Source organism: Cornus florida, unplaced genomic scaffold (assembly GCF_030987335.1).
Source record: "Cornus florida cultivar Cherokee Brave unplaced genomic scaffold, ASM3098733v1 CherokeeBrave_3.0.0_Hap2_Chr11, whole genome shotgun sequence".
Classification (NCBI taxonomy): domain Eukaryota; kingdom Viridiplantae; phylum Streptophyta; class Magnoliopsida; order Cornales; family Cornaceae; genus Cornus; species Cornus florida.
In genome coordinates this window covers 125,332,001-125,351,112 of record NW_026775581.1, presented here as the reverse complement: position 1 = coordinate 125,351,112, position 19,112 = coordinate 125,332,001, and the positions used below count along the sequence as shown (strand labels likewise).

The 19,112-nt window shown below is 35.6% G+C and overlaps 2 protein-coding genes across 4 annotated transcripts in view; one reads left to right on the top strand and one right to left on the bottom strand.

Annotated features, from left to right (window-relative positions):
- Positions 1 to 8,430, top strand: part of LOC132282506 (uncharacterized) — a 45,841-nt gene extending 37,411 nt beyond the window's left edge. Inside the window, exons 19-25 of the mRNA XM_059784217.1 lie at positions 88 to 205; positions 372 to 567; positions 750 to 861; positions 985 to 1,139; positions 1,855 to 3,310; positions 4,595 to 4,789; positions 7,593 to 8,430. Of these exons, the coding sequence (XP_059640200.1) occupies positions 88 to 205; positions 372 to 567; positions 750 to 861; positions 985 to 1,139; positions 1,855 to 3,310; positions 4,595 to 4,789; positions 7,593 to 8,069 (2,709 nt within the window). The 3' untranslated portion in view covers positions 8,070 to 8,430. The remainder of the gene's footprint in view (positions 1 to 87; positions 206 to 371; positions 568 to 749; positions 862 to 984; positions 1,140 to 1,854; positions 3,311 to 4,594; positions 4,790 to 7,592) is intronic.
- A 3,264-nt stretch (positions 8,431 to 11,694) lies between these two features.
- LOC132284471 (uncharacterized) lies at positions 11,695 to 16,717 on the bottom strand. 3 transcript variants are annotated; one of them, XM_059786580.1, is made up of 11 exons: positions 16,338 to 16,717; positions 16,141 to 16,208; positions 15,652 to 15,756; positions 15,427 to 15,543; positions 14,568 to 15,089; positions 14,127 to 14,485; positions 13,946 to 14,045; positions 13,663 to 13,722; positions 13,077 to 13,160; positions 12,836 to 12,952; positions 11,695 to 12,119 (listed from the first exon to the last, which is right to left on the bottom strand). In XM_059786580.1, the coding sequence occupies exons 2-11, from the start codon at positions 16,201 to 16,203 to the stop codon at positions 11,817 to 11,819; spliced, it is 1,830 nt and encodes a 609-aa protein (XP_059642563.1). In that variant the 5' UTR covers positions 16,204 to 16,208; positions 16,338 to 16,717; the 3' UTR covers positions 11,695 to 11,816. The 3 variants fall into 3 exon arrangements, with proteins under 3 accessions (XP_059642563.1, XP_059642565.1, XP_059642564.1); XM_059786582.1 differs by having other exon boundaries at positions 16,389 to 16,717; XM_059786581.1 differs by having other exon boundaries at positions 16,407 to 16,717.
- Between the last annotated feature and the right edge of the window lie 2,395 nt (positions 16,718 to 19,112).

The following is a 19,112-nucleotide window of genomic DNA, read 5'->3' as shown; positions in this document are numbered from 1 at the left end:
TATATATATATATATATATATATATGTATATGTATTTATATATTATTAATATGCCTTACTTTTATTGGGTTCTTAACTCATCATCACTTTAGATCCCTTCTCTGGGTTGGGCCTGCACTTCTGTTTTCTACTGCCTCTGCTGTCAGCATGCTTGGCTGGGATGGAAAAGTGAGGACAATTCTGTCCATTAGTATGCCCTGTTCAGGTGAATGTCTTGTGCTGCTTCTAATCCTAGGTGTTTTACTTTCATGTTTGAGGGTCGTAGCATTCTCTTATGGTTTACTCTTGTTTGATATATATATGAAATCAATTGCTATTCTGCATTATATCATTATCATTCTGAGCCATCACGACAATATTATCCCGTGCAGTATTGGTTGGTGCTCTGAACGATCGGTTGTTGCTCGCAAACCCAACAGACATAAATCCCAGACAAAAGAAGGGGGTTGAGATAAAGAGCTGCCTTGTTGGTCTTCTTGAACCTCTTCTTATTGGCTTTGCCACAATGCAACAAAACTTTGAACAGAAGCTTGACCTTTCAGAAACACTGTACCAAATTACATCAAGGTTTGCCCTCCCCTCCTAGTATGCATGCTGTCTTTTGTGGCTTTTACCTAACGTATCAAGAAGGATTCTGATTAAGACATGGGCTGAAATAGTCCTCTTCATCTTTATTTTGCTATATTAAAATGAAACAGTGTGTGAAATCTCATTATATCTGACATCTCTAGTTTGTTGTCTCCCTGAAGGTTTGACAGTTTGCGCATTACTCCAAGGTCTCTTGATATTCTTGCTAGAGGTTCCCCAGTTTGTGGAGATCTTGCTGTATCATTATCCCAAGCAGGCCCGCAGTTCACTCAGGTGATATGGAGAAATTGTCATATTGAACATTGTTATTTTCTTTTCTTTATTTTGGGTAAGGCATATTTCGTATTTCATAAATCATCTATTCCTGTTTTCCTAATTTGTTGTTACTGGACAAAGGTGTTGCGCGGAATCTATGCAATCAAAGCTCTCCGATTTTCCACTGCTTTGTCTGTCTTAAAGGATGAGTTTTTGCGTTCAAGAGATTATCCACGATGCCCTCCAACTTCTCATTTATTTCACCGGTTTCGCCAGTTGGGATATGCCTGTATCAGGTACGCTACTAAGATGATTTTTAATTGAATCTACTGGTTGTCAAAATGCTACCGATGTTTTGTAGGAAAATAATTTACTTCCAGTTTAATCCTTAGAAACTTCTCATCAATCTGTTATATTTCTTACTAATTATGATCTCGTGTAACTTCTTTCTATTTTTGGATGAAAACTTTGCCCTGCCAAGTCTACCTGAATTATATAAATGGCAATTGTATGTTTGATTTCATGACTATCCATGATGAGGTGAAATTTCAACCTTTTTTTTTTTTTTTTCTGAGACTGTTAGTGATAAGAAATCACACCCTCAACCTTACGCCTTCCTTGTAGACACAACCAACAATTTTCTTTTTCATTGTGATTGTTGGCGAGATTGTAATTGGCTTTTTGTGGCTGGGACAAGAGGTTAATGTGCTTTTTGTATCTCCTTTTTTTTTATGATTTTTTTTTTTTTCTTGTGTCTTGGCATAGTCCCCTGTGAATGCTTTGTGACTATCATTGTCCCACTAGTACTAATACTTATCGTCATCTACAATCAGTTGTAAACTTGTAATAAAAGTCCTGACAATACTTTTAAATTTTATCTTTCAATCTGGTTAAAACTAGGAAGTTTTGAGGTGGCTTATGACTGATTGATTGGTGATTTTCTACTGCAAAATTTTTTTCGCCAGTCTTGGTTTACCCTTTTATAACATATAAAAAAATATGATATTGCAGGTATGGTCAATTTGACAGTGCGAAAGAAACATTCGAAGCTATATCGGACTTCGAAAGCATGCTTGACTTATTCATTTGCCATCTCAACCCTAGTGCAATGCGACGTCTTGCTCAGAGATTGGAAGAGGAGGGCACTGATTCAGAGTTGAGGCGATATTGTGAAAGGATTTTAAGAGTGCGCTCTACTGGGTGGACACAAGGCATTTTTGCCAATTTTGCTGCTGAGAGTATGGTTCCAAAAGGGCCAGAATGGGGTGGCGGGAATTGGGAAATCAAGACGCCCACCAACTTGAAGAGTATACCCCAGTGGGAGTTGGCCGCAGAGGTGATGCCTTACATGAAGACTGATGATGGTACCATCCCATCCATTGTGACAGACCATATCGGTGTCTATTTGGGTTTAATTAAAGGAAGGGGAAATGTTGTTGAAGTAAGGGAAGATAGTTTGGTCAAGGCGTTTAAGCCTGCAGGTAGCAATGCTGTGGCAAATGGACTCCCCCCATCTTTTGCAACGTCTATACCTAACAAGTCCCAGGGGTTGCATGATGGTGTTTCCAAGGGTGTTTCCTTAATGGGTCTAGAAACCCTTACTAAGCAAATGCCAGGTTCCAGCGCTGCAGATGAACAGGCAAAAGCTGAAGAAGAATTTAAGAAATCACTGTATGGCACTGCTGCTGATGGTAGCAGCAGTGATGAGGAGGGAACTTCAAAAGCTAACAAAATACACATAAGAATCCGAGACAAACCAATTGCACCTACTACAGTGGATGTTAATAAGATCAAAGAAGCGACAAAGCAGTTCAAACTTGGTGAAGGACTGGGCCTATCAATGGGTAGGACCAAGTCATTAACTGGTGGATCCCAAAACCTTGGCCTGAATATTCCCCAAGCTACTGCAACAACTGGAAATGTAACTGCTCCCGCAGTTTCTGCCCCTGTTGATCCTTTTGGAACTGACTCGTTAACACAAACTGCACCTGCAGCACAACCTGCTTCTATGGCTACTAATGCTGCTGGAGTTACAGTTGGGCCAATCCCAGAGGACTTTTTCCAGAATACAATATCATCCTTGCAGGTTGCAGCCTCTCTGCCTCCCCCTGGGACATTTCTGTCAAGATTGGATCAGAATTCTCAAGGGGTTGAAAGCAGCAAGGTTACTCCTACCCAGGTTAGTGCTCCTGTAGCTGATATTGGTCTACCTGATGGCGGTGTACCTCCTCAAGCACCTCAGCAACCTGTTTCAACTGAGTCCATTGGACTTCCAGATGGTGGCATCCCACCACAGTCCACTCAGACTCAGCATGCTGTCCTGGCACAATCCCAGGTTCAGGTAGCTCAGGCCCCGGTGTCCACCCAGCCCCTTGATCTTAGCTTGCTTGAAGGTCCTGGTTCAGTAAATTCAGGAAAACCTTCTGCACGTCCAGCTTCTCCTCCATCATCCGTGCGTCCTGGACAGGTGAAAATTTACTCATTTTTCTTGTTTTGCCAATTTTTTAAATAATTTTTACATTTGAACTATTTCAAAAGTCACATTTGCTTTTATATCTTTGTCTCATTAATTGGTGACTATTTTATAACTAAATTCTGACTTTTTCCTATCCCTTCCTGATAATGTAATAGTAGAATTTACAAAATGGGAATAATCTAGATTTATAAAAGCAGCCTTCTGTATGTTTATACAAAAAATATATTGTTCCCCAAAATGGGATTATTCTAGAATTTAATTATTTGTTCGCAATTATTTTTCCCCCTCCTACAACTTCGTTCCTTCTTGTTTTTCTGATTTTCCTCTTTTGAGGGGTGTAAATTGAATAATAGTGGAAGAGAAAATAACAGTTTAATTGAATATAAATCTAAAGTAGTGTTTAAAATTCTTTAGAGGAAAGAGAATATTTGTAATAAATAAAAGATAATGTTGTTGTTATATGGAAGGGCGAAAAGAGAGTGGGGCGGTGGGGAGATGTCCTTGTTTCATAGTTGTATGCTGTGTTCCAATTCGACTCATTTTAATATAATGTCATCATCATCATTCTTGCCTTTATCCCGCTTGAACATGGTCGACCGCATGCTCTCTTTTTTCATTCTTTTTTATTATATTATATTTTTTTAAAACCATTTCTAATTACCTCATATCTTGTTAGTTTTGGTTGGCCTCTTTCTCTTACCTTGCAAACAATTATCTGTCAACTATTCCACTATCACCCCAAAAAAGCCAAACTCTGCCTTGCTTAAAGTTGTCAGGGTACAGTTAATCTCCGGATATGAAACCACTGCTTATATACCTGGTATTGGCCATAATTCTAATTTTCTTTTCTCTACGGGTCTAAGATACATATGTTCAGAACATCTAAGTTGTTTCTCTTAATTATTCACTAATAGTTGCCACTCGTAATTTTTTCTCTTGCATGTTAATTATTTGGATTCAGTTCGATGTGTTTATATATTGAGGAGCATCAATGAAGGTAAGAATCCCCAAATTAGGAAAGAAATTGTATAATTAACTCTCAGATACCTTTAAGTGATCGGGGATGTGTTGGGGGGTGGATGGATGTGGAAGGGATGCAAAGGTTTTACATAATGCTAGAGTTGTTTCTCTTATTGAGCCTATTGATGCTTATTGACCTCTACTGTTGTGGTATGTTTACTTAATTTAAAAAAAAAAAAAAAACTGTTGTGGTATGTTTAATTCTATTTTACATTATCTTTCCTTCTTTTGTGTGATGGGATTTCTTTGTTACAGGTTCCTCGTGGGGCTGCTGCTTCAGTTTGTTTCAAGACTGGACTTGCTCACCTTGAGCAGAATCAACTTCCAGATGCATTATCCTGCTTTGATGAAGCTTTTCTGGCACTCGCCAAGGATCAATCTCGTGGAGCTGACATTAGAGCTCAAGCCACAATCTGTGCTCAGTATAAGATTGCAGTTGCTCTTCTTCAGGTACTATTTTTATCCATGTCCAAATTACTTGATATGAACATGCTCCTATTTCACCGATGGTCAATTTGTTGACCTTGTTGGTATTGTTGGATCTGTAATTCCTCTCCATTTCATGTGCCAGCTTGAGTAATATTGATCATCCACCCTTTGATCGAGCTATTCTGCTGACTACACATAACCTAACTTTGTTTAGGAGTCAGATGGACTCAAATTTAGGCATGTAATATGTCATTGTAAAGCTTATCAAGTCTAGTTTGAGAATATATAAAGCACCTAACAAATTTCAAAGTATTTTGTTTTTTGTGAATTTATGAAGATTCACATGTCAGTTTTCACAACTTGAAATCTTTACCAAAAACTTCATGTATTCCAAGAACTATGTAAGAATTCACTGTTTCATTAATTGGAGTGAATAAAAGTCATAGGTAGGCTTAAGAAATATTCCCTTTTCGTCAAGCAGATGCTGTGGCTCTGTAGGCTTGAGGTATCATGGGGGACCACTGATGTTACATACCCTTCTGCTCTCTCTCTATCTTCTTCAAGTTTGCCTGGGTTTCTACTTTAGACCAACTCACTTGGCTCCTAGTTGTATCTCAAGTAGCTCCCCCCAACCCCAAACCTCCCTTCCTCTCCACAAATCCACATTTTACGATTTTACGATTTACTTGCGAAGGTTCAACAATCCTGACTGTCTCAAAGGATGACAGAATAGAGCATGCACAAGCGGGGATTCCGGAGGAGCTTACCTAATAGATTGTTGCATTTACTCGACTGATAATGGAAATCATGGTAATAGTGTTCCAACTAGTGCCCTAACAGCTCCAACCGTGCATTTGGCTAACCCAATTGTAGCTTTTTCTCATCTTGTTGACTTCTAGATGGGCAATAACTCCCTGGTCATGCCTTCTGCAGCTAACATTTCTACAAATAACCAGATTAAATCTTCAGCACAAATCAACTTCAGGACCTCTTCACTGTGTCTGAAGTTAGAACATTGATGCAGCTTTAACGCTCTTGCCTAAAATGTACCATGCTAAATCTCAGGGTTGAATCACTTTACCCTTATGAGATTAATGAACTCCCCTGTTCAGATGAATATGTTGTTCCCAAATTTGTCTAGTTTGATGGTCAGAAAGGGCATCTTCATGAGCATTTTTATGGGTCATCTGAGTCTCTTGTAAGGTTCAGTGATGTGACCTTGACAGATCTAGCATACAAGTGGCGTGTTGGCCTTAAGCTGGATCTATCACCTCATGGGAACATTTGATTAATAAGCTCCATTTGAGGTTCTTCTAGAGGAAAAGGTATATATTCCCTCTCTCACCAAGGAAGTACAAGGATATGGGAAAGATTTGCTTCGGGATGTCTACAGATTCCATGATCACCATGGAATGCTGCGTGAACAACGAAAGGGAACTTGTCAAACTCTGCATTTAAGTCATGCAGAAAGCTTATAGACATCCATCTCGTAAATCTGAAATTGCCCACTCTCGTTGTTTAATCTTGACCACCGAGAATCTTGTCAGTGCGTCTATTTCCCAAAAAACCCTGGATAACGGTAGTGGCGTGTTGGCCTCGAGCTGGATCTATCACCTCATGGGAACATTTGATTAATAAGCTCCATTTGAGGTTCTTCTAGAGGAAAAGGTACCTATTCCCTCTCTCACCAAGGAAGTACAAGGATGTGAGAAAGATTTGCTTCGGGATGTCTACAGATTCCATGATCACCATGGAATGCTAAGTGAACGAAAGGGAACTTGTCAAGTTCTGCATTTAAGTCCTGCAGAAAGCTTATAGACATCCATCTCGTAAATCTGAAATTTCCCACTCTCGTTGTTTAATCTTGACCACCGAGAATCTTGTCAGAGCGTCTGTTTCCCAAAAAAACCCTGGATAACAGTAGCAACTAAGCTCACAGAAGGTAAACCACCACATCCTCTACAAGAGAATGAGAAATGAAGCGTTTCAATACTAGCACATTGGGCAATCCGAAGGGACAAAATCCTGATGGAAAACCGTCTTTTCCCTGCCCTATGGAGGAAGTTTAAAGGATTTTCCAAACACGGGTAGTTGATGGTGCCATACAGTGATTAGGTAGAAAAATTAAGACAAAAGGGAAAAACCGATAACACAATGATTTAACGTAGTTCATTCGTCAACATGTCCACTGGTAGTGGTAAAGACAATCAACAAGGTCCAGTAGGATAAGGGGATAATGGATTTTTCCCAAACCACCGAAATGGTATATAAAAAGGAAATCCCAATAATATTATTCATTTGAGATGAATTTCTTCAAATTAGCTAACCCAACTTGGTCAAGCACGCTGACCTCGAAGGTTGGATTCAACTTGGCCTCTATTGCTCAAGTATTGTGGACCTTCAACCTGATTTCCGCTGAAGTTCAGTTATGGGCTGACTATTTGGCATTTGTTATACCACACGAGTTCTTTTACCAAAATATTTATTGAAACTGAATTTAGCAAAGCTTCCTTCAATCTATTTAAGGAACCTTCATGAATTCTTTCACAAGGTTAATCATGATCCATTGTTAAACCATACACAGCATGCCACCCTGTATATGAATCTATGAAAAAGTAGTTAAATTAATGAATACTGTAGTAGCCATTTAAAACTAAATAACATTTAACTCATAATTTGTTGAGCAAAATAATATATTTATGTTTTGTATATATTACAAATAGTGTTTTGAGATCATGGTTCAAGTAGCATCTTGTTACTTTACCTAACCTAAATCTTACTATTTAGTTTCTCATGACTTCTTATCATTTGGATTCCACCACAGGAAATTGGCCGACTGCAGAGAGTCCAAGGCCCCAGTGCCATCAGTGCAAAAGATGAGATGGCAAGACTATCACGCCATCTTGGTTCATTACCTCTTTTGGCAAAGCACCGGATAAACTGCATTCGAACTGCCATTAAACGGAACATGGAGGTACAGAATTATGCATATTCCAAGCAGATGCTTGAGCTCCTCCTATCTAAAGCACCTTCGGGCAAACAAGATGAGTTGAGAAGCCTGATTGACATGTGTGTTCAAAGGGGTTTGTCCAACAAGTCCATCGATCCTATGGAAGATCCCTCCCAATTCTGTGCTGCGACACTCAGCCGTCTGTCAACTATTGGATATGATGTTTGCGACCTCTGCGGGGCCAAATTCTCAGCCCTTTCAACTCCTGGCTGCATTATCTGTGGTATGGGTAGTATTAAAAGGTCAGATGCACTCGCAGGACCTGGACCTGTTCCTTCACCATTCGGCTGACAACAGATGAACTCGTCGTACCAAATGATTTACTTCTACCATAGGGCAATTTTGTTAATGTCGTAGAGTTCACAACGCCCCTCCTCTCCAACGAAGCCACTGCAACCAGAAATTACCTTTGGAGAACCGTTCGCATGATGTCAAGTTATAGTGGGGAAAAAATAGCAGTGCTCATTAGGTGTATAGCGTGTTATTATTGTGGTTGTTGTGTTTGATGAGTAATTTTGTTTCTTCTTTTATTATGTTTTTAAAGACTTCACAACACGTTTTCAGTTGTGATTTGATTATTGTTTCGATATACCTCCCTATTTGGGTTGGCATCGACTATTGTTTATATTATGTACCTGGGGTTCACTGTTTCCGTATTATTTGTAAATGAAAATGATCTTCAGTCATATGTCAAAATTAGATGCAGTTGTAGCACTAAAAATTGAAATAGAGGAAAGTATCTTAGTATCTTTAGAATTGAAAACGAGTGAGAAAAACGAAAGAATTGCAAGCAAGACTTCAGTTTGAGCAATGATCAAAGAACTATTTACCCTATTTCAAGTTATAGATGTGTAAAAAATTCCTTTTAAAAAATAAATAAATAAAAAATTAAAAGTTCTGGATTCTTGGGTTGATGGTTGGGGACAAATAAACTAGAATCATTAATTTTTTTCCTAAATGTATTGATGAGATGTATTAAAAAGCTTCAGCAACAGTATCTAATTTACTTCAGTACGTATAAATGTAAAAACTTTAATTTCTCCTAAATTTAGCTTAGAGACAGACAGAGAAGCATGATAAAACAATGGTTAAAGGTTGATGATTGACGGGTGGGTCCATGGGGTGATGGGTGTTCTCTTAACAATTAAAACTTTTATTTATTATTATTTAAAATTATATATATATATAATGGAAGAAGAAGAATGTATTGAGAAGAATGCACTCTTGCAGATGTTAATTTTAAAACATATTGTTAGGTCTTCACGTGAAGCTTGTTGATGCACGTATTGAAGGACTTGTGGAATGCGACATCACGCCATTGTGCAGCCTTTTGCTCATTGCTCTTCGCAAGCACCACCTCTGTTAATTTGCTTTTGCACAGTTAAGGCAGAGTTAGAAAATGACTTGACCATTCAACCGTGTGTCTACACTCTCTCTCTCTCTCTCTCTCTCTCTCTCTCTCTCTATATATATATATATATATATATATATGTATATCACGTTTCGGAAATATATCTCACTATGTTTATATACATAGATTTGTTATGTTTTAGATTAAAAAATCTGCCTTGTTTCCCTTGAGTTTTGTTTGTAGAACCAAACATATTGGTTTATAACCAGACTAATGCTATACAGGGGCGGAGTCAGGAATTTGTTTCAGGAAGGGCGCCATATTATATTTTTTTCAAGCGAATAGTGATGCAAAACAATAAATCAAAAAATAGAACTGTAATAATGGTGGAATAATAACATTTAATAATTTAAAAAATAATTATTTAAAAAAAATAGAAACATAAAATACCAATCTTAAGAGTCCGTTTAGCAACAAATTTAATTACCAAACTTTGAAGAGAAAAAAAAATAGTTTGAATACAGGAATGCAACTTTTTTGTTTTTTAAGAGAATATAAAAAAGAAGAAGAAGAGTAAGAATGAAAAAAAAGGAAAAATTAAAGATATTTTTAAAAAATAATTATTTTAGTGGGTATTTTTGTAAAATTTTATAAATTATAGGCCTATTTGCAATAGAAATTAATTGGCACAAGGGTAAATAATTATTTCACGGGGCATTTTTCCCTTTTTTATAAATTATTGGCCTCTGTGTAATAAAAATTAATGGCCATTTTCTGGGAAAAAAATTATTTTAGGGAGGGCATTTTGAAAACTTTTTATAAATCATAGGCCATTTTGTAATTAAAACTAATGGGTCAGCATGGGCCCGGGGGGGCATAAGCCCCCCGGGCCTATGCTGGCTCCGCCCCTGTTGCTATACATTCCATCTACATGTGGTTTGCGAAATTAAACAGAAAACACAATAAATAGATCAAACACACACACAACAAGAACACACAGATTTTACTTGGTTCACCAAAAATTCAGGTTTACGTCCAAGAGTTGCAGAGATTTTCACTATGATGATAAAAAACAGCAGCAAAGTTCAGAATGAATAAATACCCTTACACTAGGGCAACATAATAAGTGCAAAAATTACCAAAATACTCTCCAAAAAGTTGGATCAGTGGAGTTGGGACTTGGTATACAATATCTATCAGGTTCCACGCTACCCATCAGTTCTCTCGTAACCCATTAAATATCTAAACCCACGGGTTATTAATATATGCACGTTGTAAATGTACATTGGATCTATGACCATTTTTGGAATTCCAACATTAGCAGACCTACTCTTTCTGTAGCTTCCAAACCATAAAGGATAAAGGTTATAACCTAATGGGGATGTAATAACTTAAAGGAGAAATTATACTGACCTTTCTTGAAATTTGAGCAAATTACATACAAGTAAATTGTTCGATCTAGAATTCGTACGTGCTGATCAGAGAACAACAAAAGAATCTCAAATGGAGTCAACAAGACTACTAAAATACAAATGCGGAAGCAATGAATAAAAGAATCAAACCGATTCCTAAAACGAAAGCCAAAGGATAAAATGGTCATAAAGACACTTGAGATATCATATGATGTCCCAAAAATGCATATACACCAATGTAATGCATTAAGAGCTCATGAAAATGTCCCTAACAACCCTCAGGGCCCACGTGGCACGCAAAACGAGGCACAGAAAATAAATAAAATAAAATAAACCAAAAAATTCAAAAAATCCAAGACATTACAAATGGCATCTAACCGGTTAGATGTGGGCATCTAACTGGTCAGATGAGATTCAGATCTGATCTAACCGGTTAGATGACCGATATACATATGTGTGTGTGTGTGTGTGTGTGTGTGTGTGTGTGTGTGTGTACATTTTCTAGTGTGTGTTATATAATTTGGGAGGTCAAATATTAACAATCCATTAGTTCATTTGTTTATTGATTTTTACTTTGATCTTCTCTTAGATTTGGGTGTGTTTCTATCGGACAGGAGTGTTGACCAATTTTTTTAAAACGACAATTTTGCTCTCGTATAAAATGTAATATAATATATTATTATAAATAAGTGCATTATTGACTTTTCACACTTAAAATTACTTTTTGACTAATAAAGATGGAACGGTCCACCTTGTGTAATTTATCTAAACCTTAGGGGTAGTCAGTCTAATTTACCCTAACATAAAATTACATGTCCATCAGAACAGTTGAAGTGAATCTTTAATGCAAAACTTATTCTAGATGCAATATAATACTCAAATCACTTATGCGGACAGTAATTTGCATGACAGGCCTCATTCCATTTTCAATTTTCATCAACAGATTTATGGCCTACAATACTATTCAACCAAAAGGACAAAAAAATTGTTACTGATAACAGTTTTCTATTTTTTGACTACTTGATAACTATTTTCTGAGTTACAAATCAAACGGGCTTAGAATTAGAAAATAGTTAAAAATGCAATATATAAATTTAATCAACTCCCTTATCATGTACCCTTCCCGAAACCAATTTCAATAAACCAGTAATCATATCCAAAACCAATTACAGTTTCTTGCAATGCTATATTATATATGTAGTTTTTTTACTGTCAGTACATGGACCTGCCATTCCAAAGTAGTATACAAGAATTTCATATAAAATGTAGTATCTTCTATTGCTGTATGAGGTACCTGAAACTGAAATTATAAGACATTACTTGAACTATTTGTGAAAGAGGCTCTCTTCCGCTTCTCTCAAGGGATCTAAGTGTTTCGTTTCTGAGTTCGTTAGGTAGCTGCAGGCAGAGCCAATCCAGCAGTGATTGCAAGTCCTTGGCAAAGTCAAGCAGATACCAGTCCAATAGCTTGGGAATTATTAACTTGTTCGTTGTTGAAGTGCCAACTGCTGCCTGCAAATAGTCTCTCTTTGCGGCTTCCAACTCATTCTCAACTTTGGATGCAGTGTATACCCTCACCTTCATTTGACAGAGTTTACGTCTCAATACAAGCACATAGTAGATAAGATTTATTCATTTTCACTGATCAAATAGGGCTGTTATTACTATATTTCAACAACAAAGTGCATGGTGAGATGTTCTAAAAGGCTTCTTTTTTTCTTCCGATAATGAAGCATGAAAAAGGGGCAATTGGAAAGACACAATTCATTTCTATATGTTCCATTTAACATTTTTTTTTCCATTTTTGGGGGCAGTTGAGAGAATGAATTGGGGAAAGGACAACATAATTATTAAAATACTGCTTGTTATTTTCCTCAGTCAGTGGTGTTAGAGGTCAAACTCATCTCTTTATCTTCAAATTTTGGTTTCATCATATTCCACAATTTCATTTTGCTCAAATACCAAAAAAAAAAAAAAATGTCACTTTGCTAATTTATTTTGGCAATCTTCTTAACTAATCTTAAGAGTTGAATTTTAAGAATGTTATACTCTTTTACTGACAATAATTTCTTTAAAATTGATTAGGAAACAAGTTATAAATGGCATTATTGGGTGACAATACATTGCATTACCCATAATCCCAACAATTCCATTGTCATGAAAAATACTTCAAAAGCTATCATGGGAAATTACTTATGTAACTACTAAACCAAAAAAATTAAAAGAAAAAAAAATAGTAAAAATAGTAAAAAAAAAAAATTAAAACAATTGCTTGTGTAACTCAACAAACTTACAGCAGGAGAGGACCAGCTTCCACAGGAGAGTGCAAATGTGACCAATGGTTCAGACCATTCCAATCCAAATATACTGCGTGCCTTCATCTCGTCGTTTTTAGCTGTTTTTAGACAAGCCTATTGAGAATAGAGAAGACGGGTTAGCAAATTTAAAGTTTATTTTGAATAACTACAAAACCTTCATAAAGGATTACTCTGCTGCCACATGAAAGGAAAAAGAGGTGAGGCAGATGAAACTCACATTTACCAAGTGATAAGGCAGCCTCAAGATGAAATGTTCAATCGTAACTGCATTTAGCAAGTGTCCCCCCACAGTAATTGTTCCCTGATGCATGCATAGTTGAATCAGTCGGTAATGGACTTAGTAACATACTATACTATAGGAGACAGTTTTAGAAACATAAATATAGGACCTATTGTGGGGTAGATACAGTAAAGGATCTAAGGACCTAATTCATTTAAAACATACTAGTGATTTGTTGGCAGCTTAAAAGTATCATAAAGTTTTAGGATGAATGCAGCGTGGCAAGTCACATCAACATTAACCACAAGGGATGGAAGAGTTGGTTAACAATAACACTTATAAGGCGGAGGTGTTGAGTTTGGCTCCCCTCACTTAAGGCAAGTCTCACAGGGATTTTCCTAGATTGAAATTGGCACATGGCATTAGGGTTTGCACATTCTCAAGGAGATTAGTCTCACCCAAAGGTCAGAAAACATCTAGTCATCCAAAAAAAAAGAAAGTCACGTCAACATTGAAATCCTTGGCATAAATCAAAATAAAATGATTGACTACTTCACTGTAAATAATGACGAGTAGATCTTACCTTTCGCATCAGTGCTACAACCATTTCTGGACTTCCAGGTATTCCATGCTCAAGAAACGCCTGAAACATTGACAACACATATTGCACTTGCTTTAGTATTGACAACAAGTACATCAACAACACATATATTGCACTTGCTTCAGTATTAAAAGGTAAAGAACTTTGGCTTAGCCATATAAAGTCCAAAATTTATATGAAAAAATTATGTGAAGATACAAAGTTGAATACATTTGGGCTCTGTTTACAAATTATTGAAATTAAATTTAATAAGGAGAGCTCTTACATTCATCATGCAGGAATTGTAAGTGTTTATCCAGAATGCCAGCTTTTGATGATGAGTAAGGCCCTCTAAATTGACAGAGGCTAGCTTGCTAAGAAGGAGCCTGAAATTTTAGTCAGATACAATAAATTTGTGCACCAACAGTATCGATGCATAGGAAAGAATAAACGAGCTATAAACTTACTTTAGCCTATGGATCAGAAATGAATCATTTGTTTTTTGGTTCAGATCAATTGAGGCAGATTCAATTTCATAGAGATGCTTATAAGGACCAATATCTCTTTTTCTGGACTCTGAACAGATACCATAAGGATCATGCAACTTTGTTTTTCGACTGTTCCCCATAGAAGCCAATGCTCCTGGAGAGGGAGAAGTCTCTGATTGTATTGTCGCGGCCTTCAATGTGCTCAAACTCAAAAAAATGCTAGACAAGCACTTCAAAAGATCCTCAGAGATTGTGTTTGGCGTGCTTTCAGCTTCCAACATTCTGTGTTCTGAAGATCTCTCTTGTGCACTTCCATGGTCTACTAATCTGCACTCTAGCTGTACAATCATAACCGTGATCAATTTGACTTGTGAAAGGCCGAGAATTAAATCTTATCTAAAACAACCCATTAGCATATACCTGCAGCTTCATAGGATCAATACATTTTTCAACTGATCCAGGCTTTGTTGGAGTTCTCTTCACTGGAGTTCCGATTTTGGGGGTTTTCTTTGGAGATTGCTTGTCCTTTGCAGAATTAGAACAAGACCGATTCTCTTTCCCTTGCTCATCTTCTGAGGAAGAACTGAATTTTATCAGAGCATGTTTTGCATCTGCTGGCGTATCAGACCAATGCGTGATTCGATCAGAGGCGGAGTCAAAGGAAAGTAGCCTTCTCCTTGAAGCACTTCTGCCAGGAGAAGGTGAGGGGCATGCCGCAGATGATCCTGAATTGGCTTCATTTTGTGACAAACATCTGGATTCCTCATGTTTGAAACTTCTAGTTGACAAGCCATAGAAAACTTCACATGAATTTTCCGCATTACTCCTTGGGGATATATAGACAGCTTCCTCATATAGACCTTGTCTAAAATTGACAACCTGTTCTTCGAGCCGAACAACTTCCTCCTCCAAAACAGCTACTTCAGCAAGAAGCTCTAGTGTCTGCAACAGTAAATATCACATTCCACATTACACTCTGATCGAATTAATGTCAAGATTGTGTGTACATATATATATCAGATGAATCCAACACTCTAATCACCCCATCCATACTTAATTTGGGAATTTCAATATATGTATGTAACATATATATTTGCATACATATATTGAAATTCCCAAATTAAGTATGGATGGGGTGATTAGAGTGTTGGATTCATCTGGATATCTGACTTTTTTATTAGTAATACTAGAAAATTTTTTGAAACTATACGTTCCATGAAAAAGATAGAGCAAGTGACACATAAAATGAAGAGAGTAAAATGATGACAATAATACTAACATATGGAGGGAGATAAGGAGGAAGACGAGGAAGAGCTCCCAAAGGTCTCTTAAAAGCTCTTTCTAATGCTCTGTGAACATTTTCTTCATGTCTTAGCTTCTTCTTTAGCTTATCAACCTGCAAATTTGAGAATCAAAACTCACTAAATCAACAAAGAATCGAAAATTTAAAATATAACAATAAAATTAGAATGAAATCAAATATATATGGATAGAATTTGAATACATCTTGGAGTAAGGCCAATTTTCTTTCTCTGTTTGATTGACGTCGATTCACCGGGGCTTTTTTGGCGCCCTGTGATTTGCTCCTATGCACTTCCATCTTCTTCTCCTATGAAAATTACAAGTTTCAAATTTAAAAAAATAAATAAAATGGGGTTTCGAGCAAATACGATATAAAAAGAAAAGTTTGATTATTGAGCTACGCAAACAACCCAGTTCAGATTTGGATCTTTAGAAGGACATTCACAAAATGCCACATTAAATAATTGAATGAAAAAGACAAGATTTGAAATTTTAAAATGTTAAAAGATAATTACAGTGACAGTGAATCTAATAGTAGATTTGACAATGTAAATGAAACAGCTATCAAATACTCTTCAACTTTCATTTCCATGGTAATAAACAACATTTTCTAGTGAAATTAACGATACCCATTTCGAAATTGTTACAAATTAAAACTTTTAAGTAAAAACAGAATGAAAGAGAAGCTCACCTTTTGAGGATTCAAAGGAACTTTCTCGGACTGAAGTGAGGTGCAAACTCTAATGTTCATCATTTACTCTAATGAAAAAAAACAAAGAAAAATATGCAAAAATATCCGAGTGATTAATATTATAAACAGAAATATATATATATATATATATATAGATATCAAATTTTAGTTAAAATAGAAAACAAAATCAGACACACCAATGAGAAAAGTTTTCATGAGAGAGGGCGGGAAAGTTGAAAGAAAGAGACCCAAAAACAGAAATGCACCCTGCAAATTTCTTGAAAGGATATTGATGATGATGATGATGTGGATTTATTAATCTCGATGAACGTGAGGTGAAATAGTAAAGAACAGAGAGACCATCAAAAGAAAACGACGAGGTTTGGAGCTCCAACAGTCACCGAAAGCAGAGCTTAGCAGATTGAGGAGAGCACAAGCTATTGTTTAATTTAATGGAAAATATTAAAATAATATGGGAGAACATAATAAGAGAAAACAAAGAGGTAATGAGAAGAAACAGAGTTCAAAGGAATGCAGACAGATGCACTTCTCTCTCTCTCTAGTCTTCAGTGATTCCGCAACCTGCTGTCATCATGACCTCGAAATTAATACCCTTCTTTTATTGGAAAAAGAAAAGAAATGGAGAAATTGAAAATTACACGCATTTACAGAAGAAAAAAAGTACAAACACATAAAATTATTTTTTTTTGTTTTAACAAAAACATAAGGGTAACAGTCAAGCATAATCTCACAGAAGAAATTGAAGTAAAGACTAAATAAATAGAAAAGTAGAATAGAGAGGTAGAGAGAAAAATACAATTTAACGTAGTATTTGTTTAGAGCAATTTAGTTAAGAAGTTTATTTTTTTGGTTAAAAAAACAAATAGATAGAAAGAATACAGAAAAAAATTTGAAAGGCTTTCTTGGTTTTTCACTCAAAAAACTACTGTAATTCTCAAAAACTCTAAAAACATGTTTTTTTATAATTTTTAAAAAAATAAACCAAGCTAAATTTTTGTACATTTTGTAATTTTAGTTATCTGAAAACATAAAACCGTTTTCTCCACAACAAACCAATCAAGCCCAAAATTTTTTTTTTTTGTTATTATTTTAGAATGGACAAAGAATAGACAAAAATATAGAGTTCTATTTCTTTCTTGTACTAAAAAGAAAGAAGAAAGGAAAAATTAAGAAAAATAAAACAAAATTTTGTTCCATACCTTTGAAATTTGTAGTTGGATCGTCTTTACATTTCACTTTGGGTCTTCGATTTTTATTTTTTATTTTTTCATGCAATTAGGCTAAAGAATTGAATTTTATATTTAAAATGATTAAATTTATTTATTCAAAATGAATGGTAAGTTCAAATAAATTGAAAAGAATAACAAAATAACACCATTTAGTGAAATTTGTAAGATTGTGTAATCCTATGTGATTCTACAAGTTTACTTTCAGATCCTATTGAGATTCTACATTCTAACAATTTTGAGTGAGATCAAAATTAATAATTCAGTGAGATTCTATTATTGTAATCGAGATTTTAAAACCGCGATTTTTCGTTCATCACTTTTGATTTATTTTCGTTCTAATTCTAAAAAAGTGGGAGAGTCAAGAAGTTTTTTGGAAATTTTTTTCTAATGTTGATAATGACTTTTATTGAAGACGACGATTTTGTTTACTTTGACAATTAAACTGGAAGTGCTTTGACAAAGTAGGAACAACTAGAACCATAAATGATGATTCCAAATTTTGGAAGTGAAAGATAAGCAGATCATTAATGGAGCTGCGAAGCTTTTCTGTGTTTGTTGTTTTATTACCAACCACATTTTGCATTAGCCCTTCTGCCTAACATCCATTAATTATTCTTTTCAAGTTGGACATAGCTTTCATGTTGAGCTTTCATTAAGCTGCAAGGGTATACCAGTAACTCCAATTTGCTAGGATATGTAATAATTTTGTTTGAATTTGAGCTCAATTGTTTTTTTTTTTTTTTTTTTTTCATAAATAGGGCTTATAATTAACTTATTTCGGAGTTAAACCAAAAAAAAATTAATGACATATCCTTTGAATTTTTGTTGATATTTTTTCGTCACAAATATAGTCAAAGGTGTACAACTTCTGACAGTTGTATTACAACTCTTACCATTAAATATACTTCAAATTAAATTGCGATAATTTTTCTCTCCTTTTCTCCGCCAGTACTCGAATTTGAGAACTAGAGGTTGACTGGCCACACAAGACAACTCCAAAATTGTAATAAAAAATTTAAAAAAAAAAAAAAAAATTCCCCAAGAAAGGAAATTAAAAGAGAAAAGAAAGAAAGAAAAAATTTAGATGATGATAGTTGCACATACAAAAATGAAATTAACTAGCGGAAAAGGGTAGCTTAAAAGTACACTATGAGACATTCCCAATGCATCAAATTATGACTATTATTTGAAGATCAAAGAACGTGCAACAGGCCACTTAGATATTGCATATTTTATTAGAAAGCACGTGAGTGCATCCCATACACATGTATTGCTTCGTGATTTTAAAAACTCAGATTAACAATCATCTAGTTAGATTGTAGTGTACTTTCTTGAATATATAGTCCCCACAGCCCCACAAACTCACATATATATATATACACACACACACATATAGAGATAGAGAGAGAGAGAGAGAGAGAGAGCAGTGAACTCATCACACTGAAGTGGGGAAGTGACTATTTCCCACCACGCTTGAAGGTGGAACCATAGCTAGTGTAGTTTTAGTAATAAAACCATCTGTATATGTGTGTGTGTGAGCTGGACACCAGACTTTCAACTCTTTTCTTGCAACAATGAGCTGTGATAATGATATATATATATATAGATAGATATATGTATGTCTTTACCCAGTCCATCCAGATCATTGTCCCTCCTCTCTCACCATTTCCAAGCTTATCTACCCACAAAAAAAAAAAAAAAAAAGAAACAATTTTTTTTTCT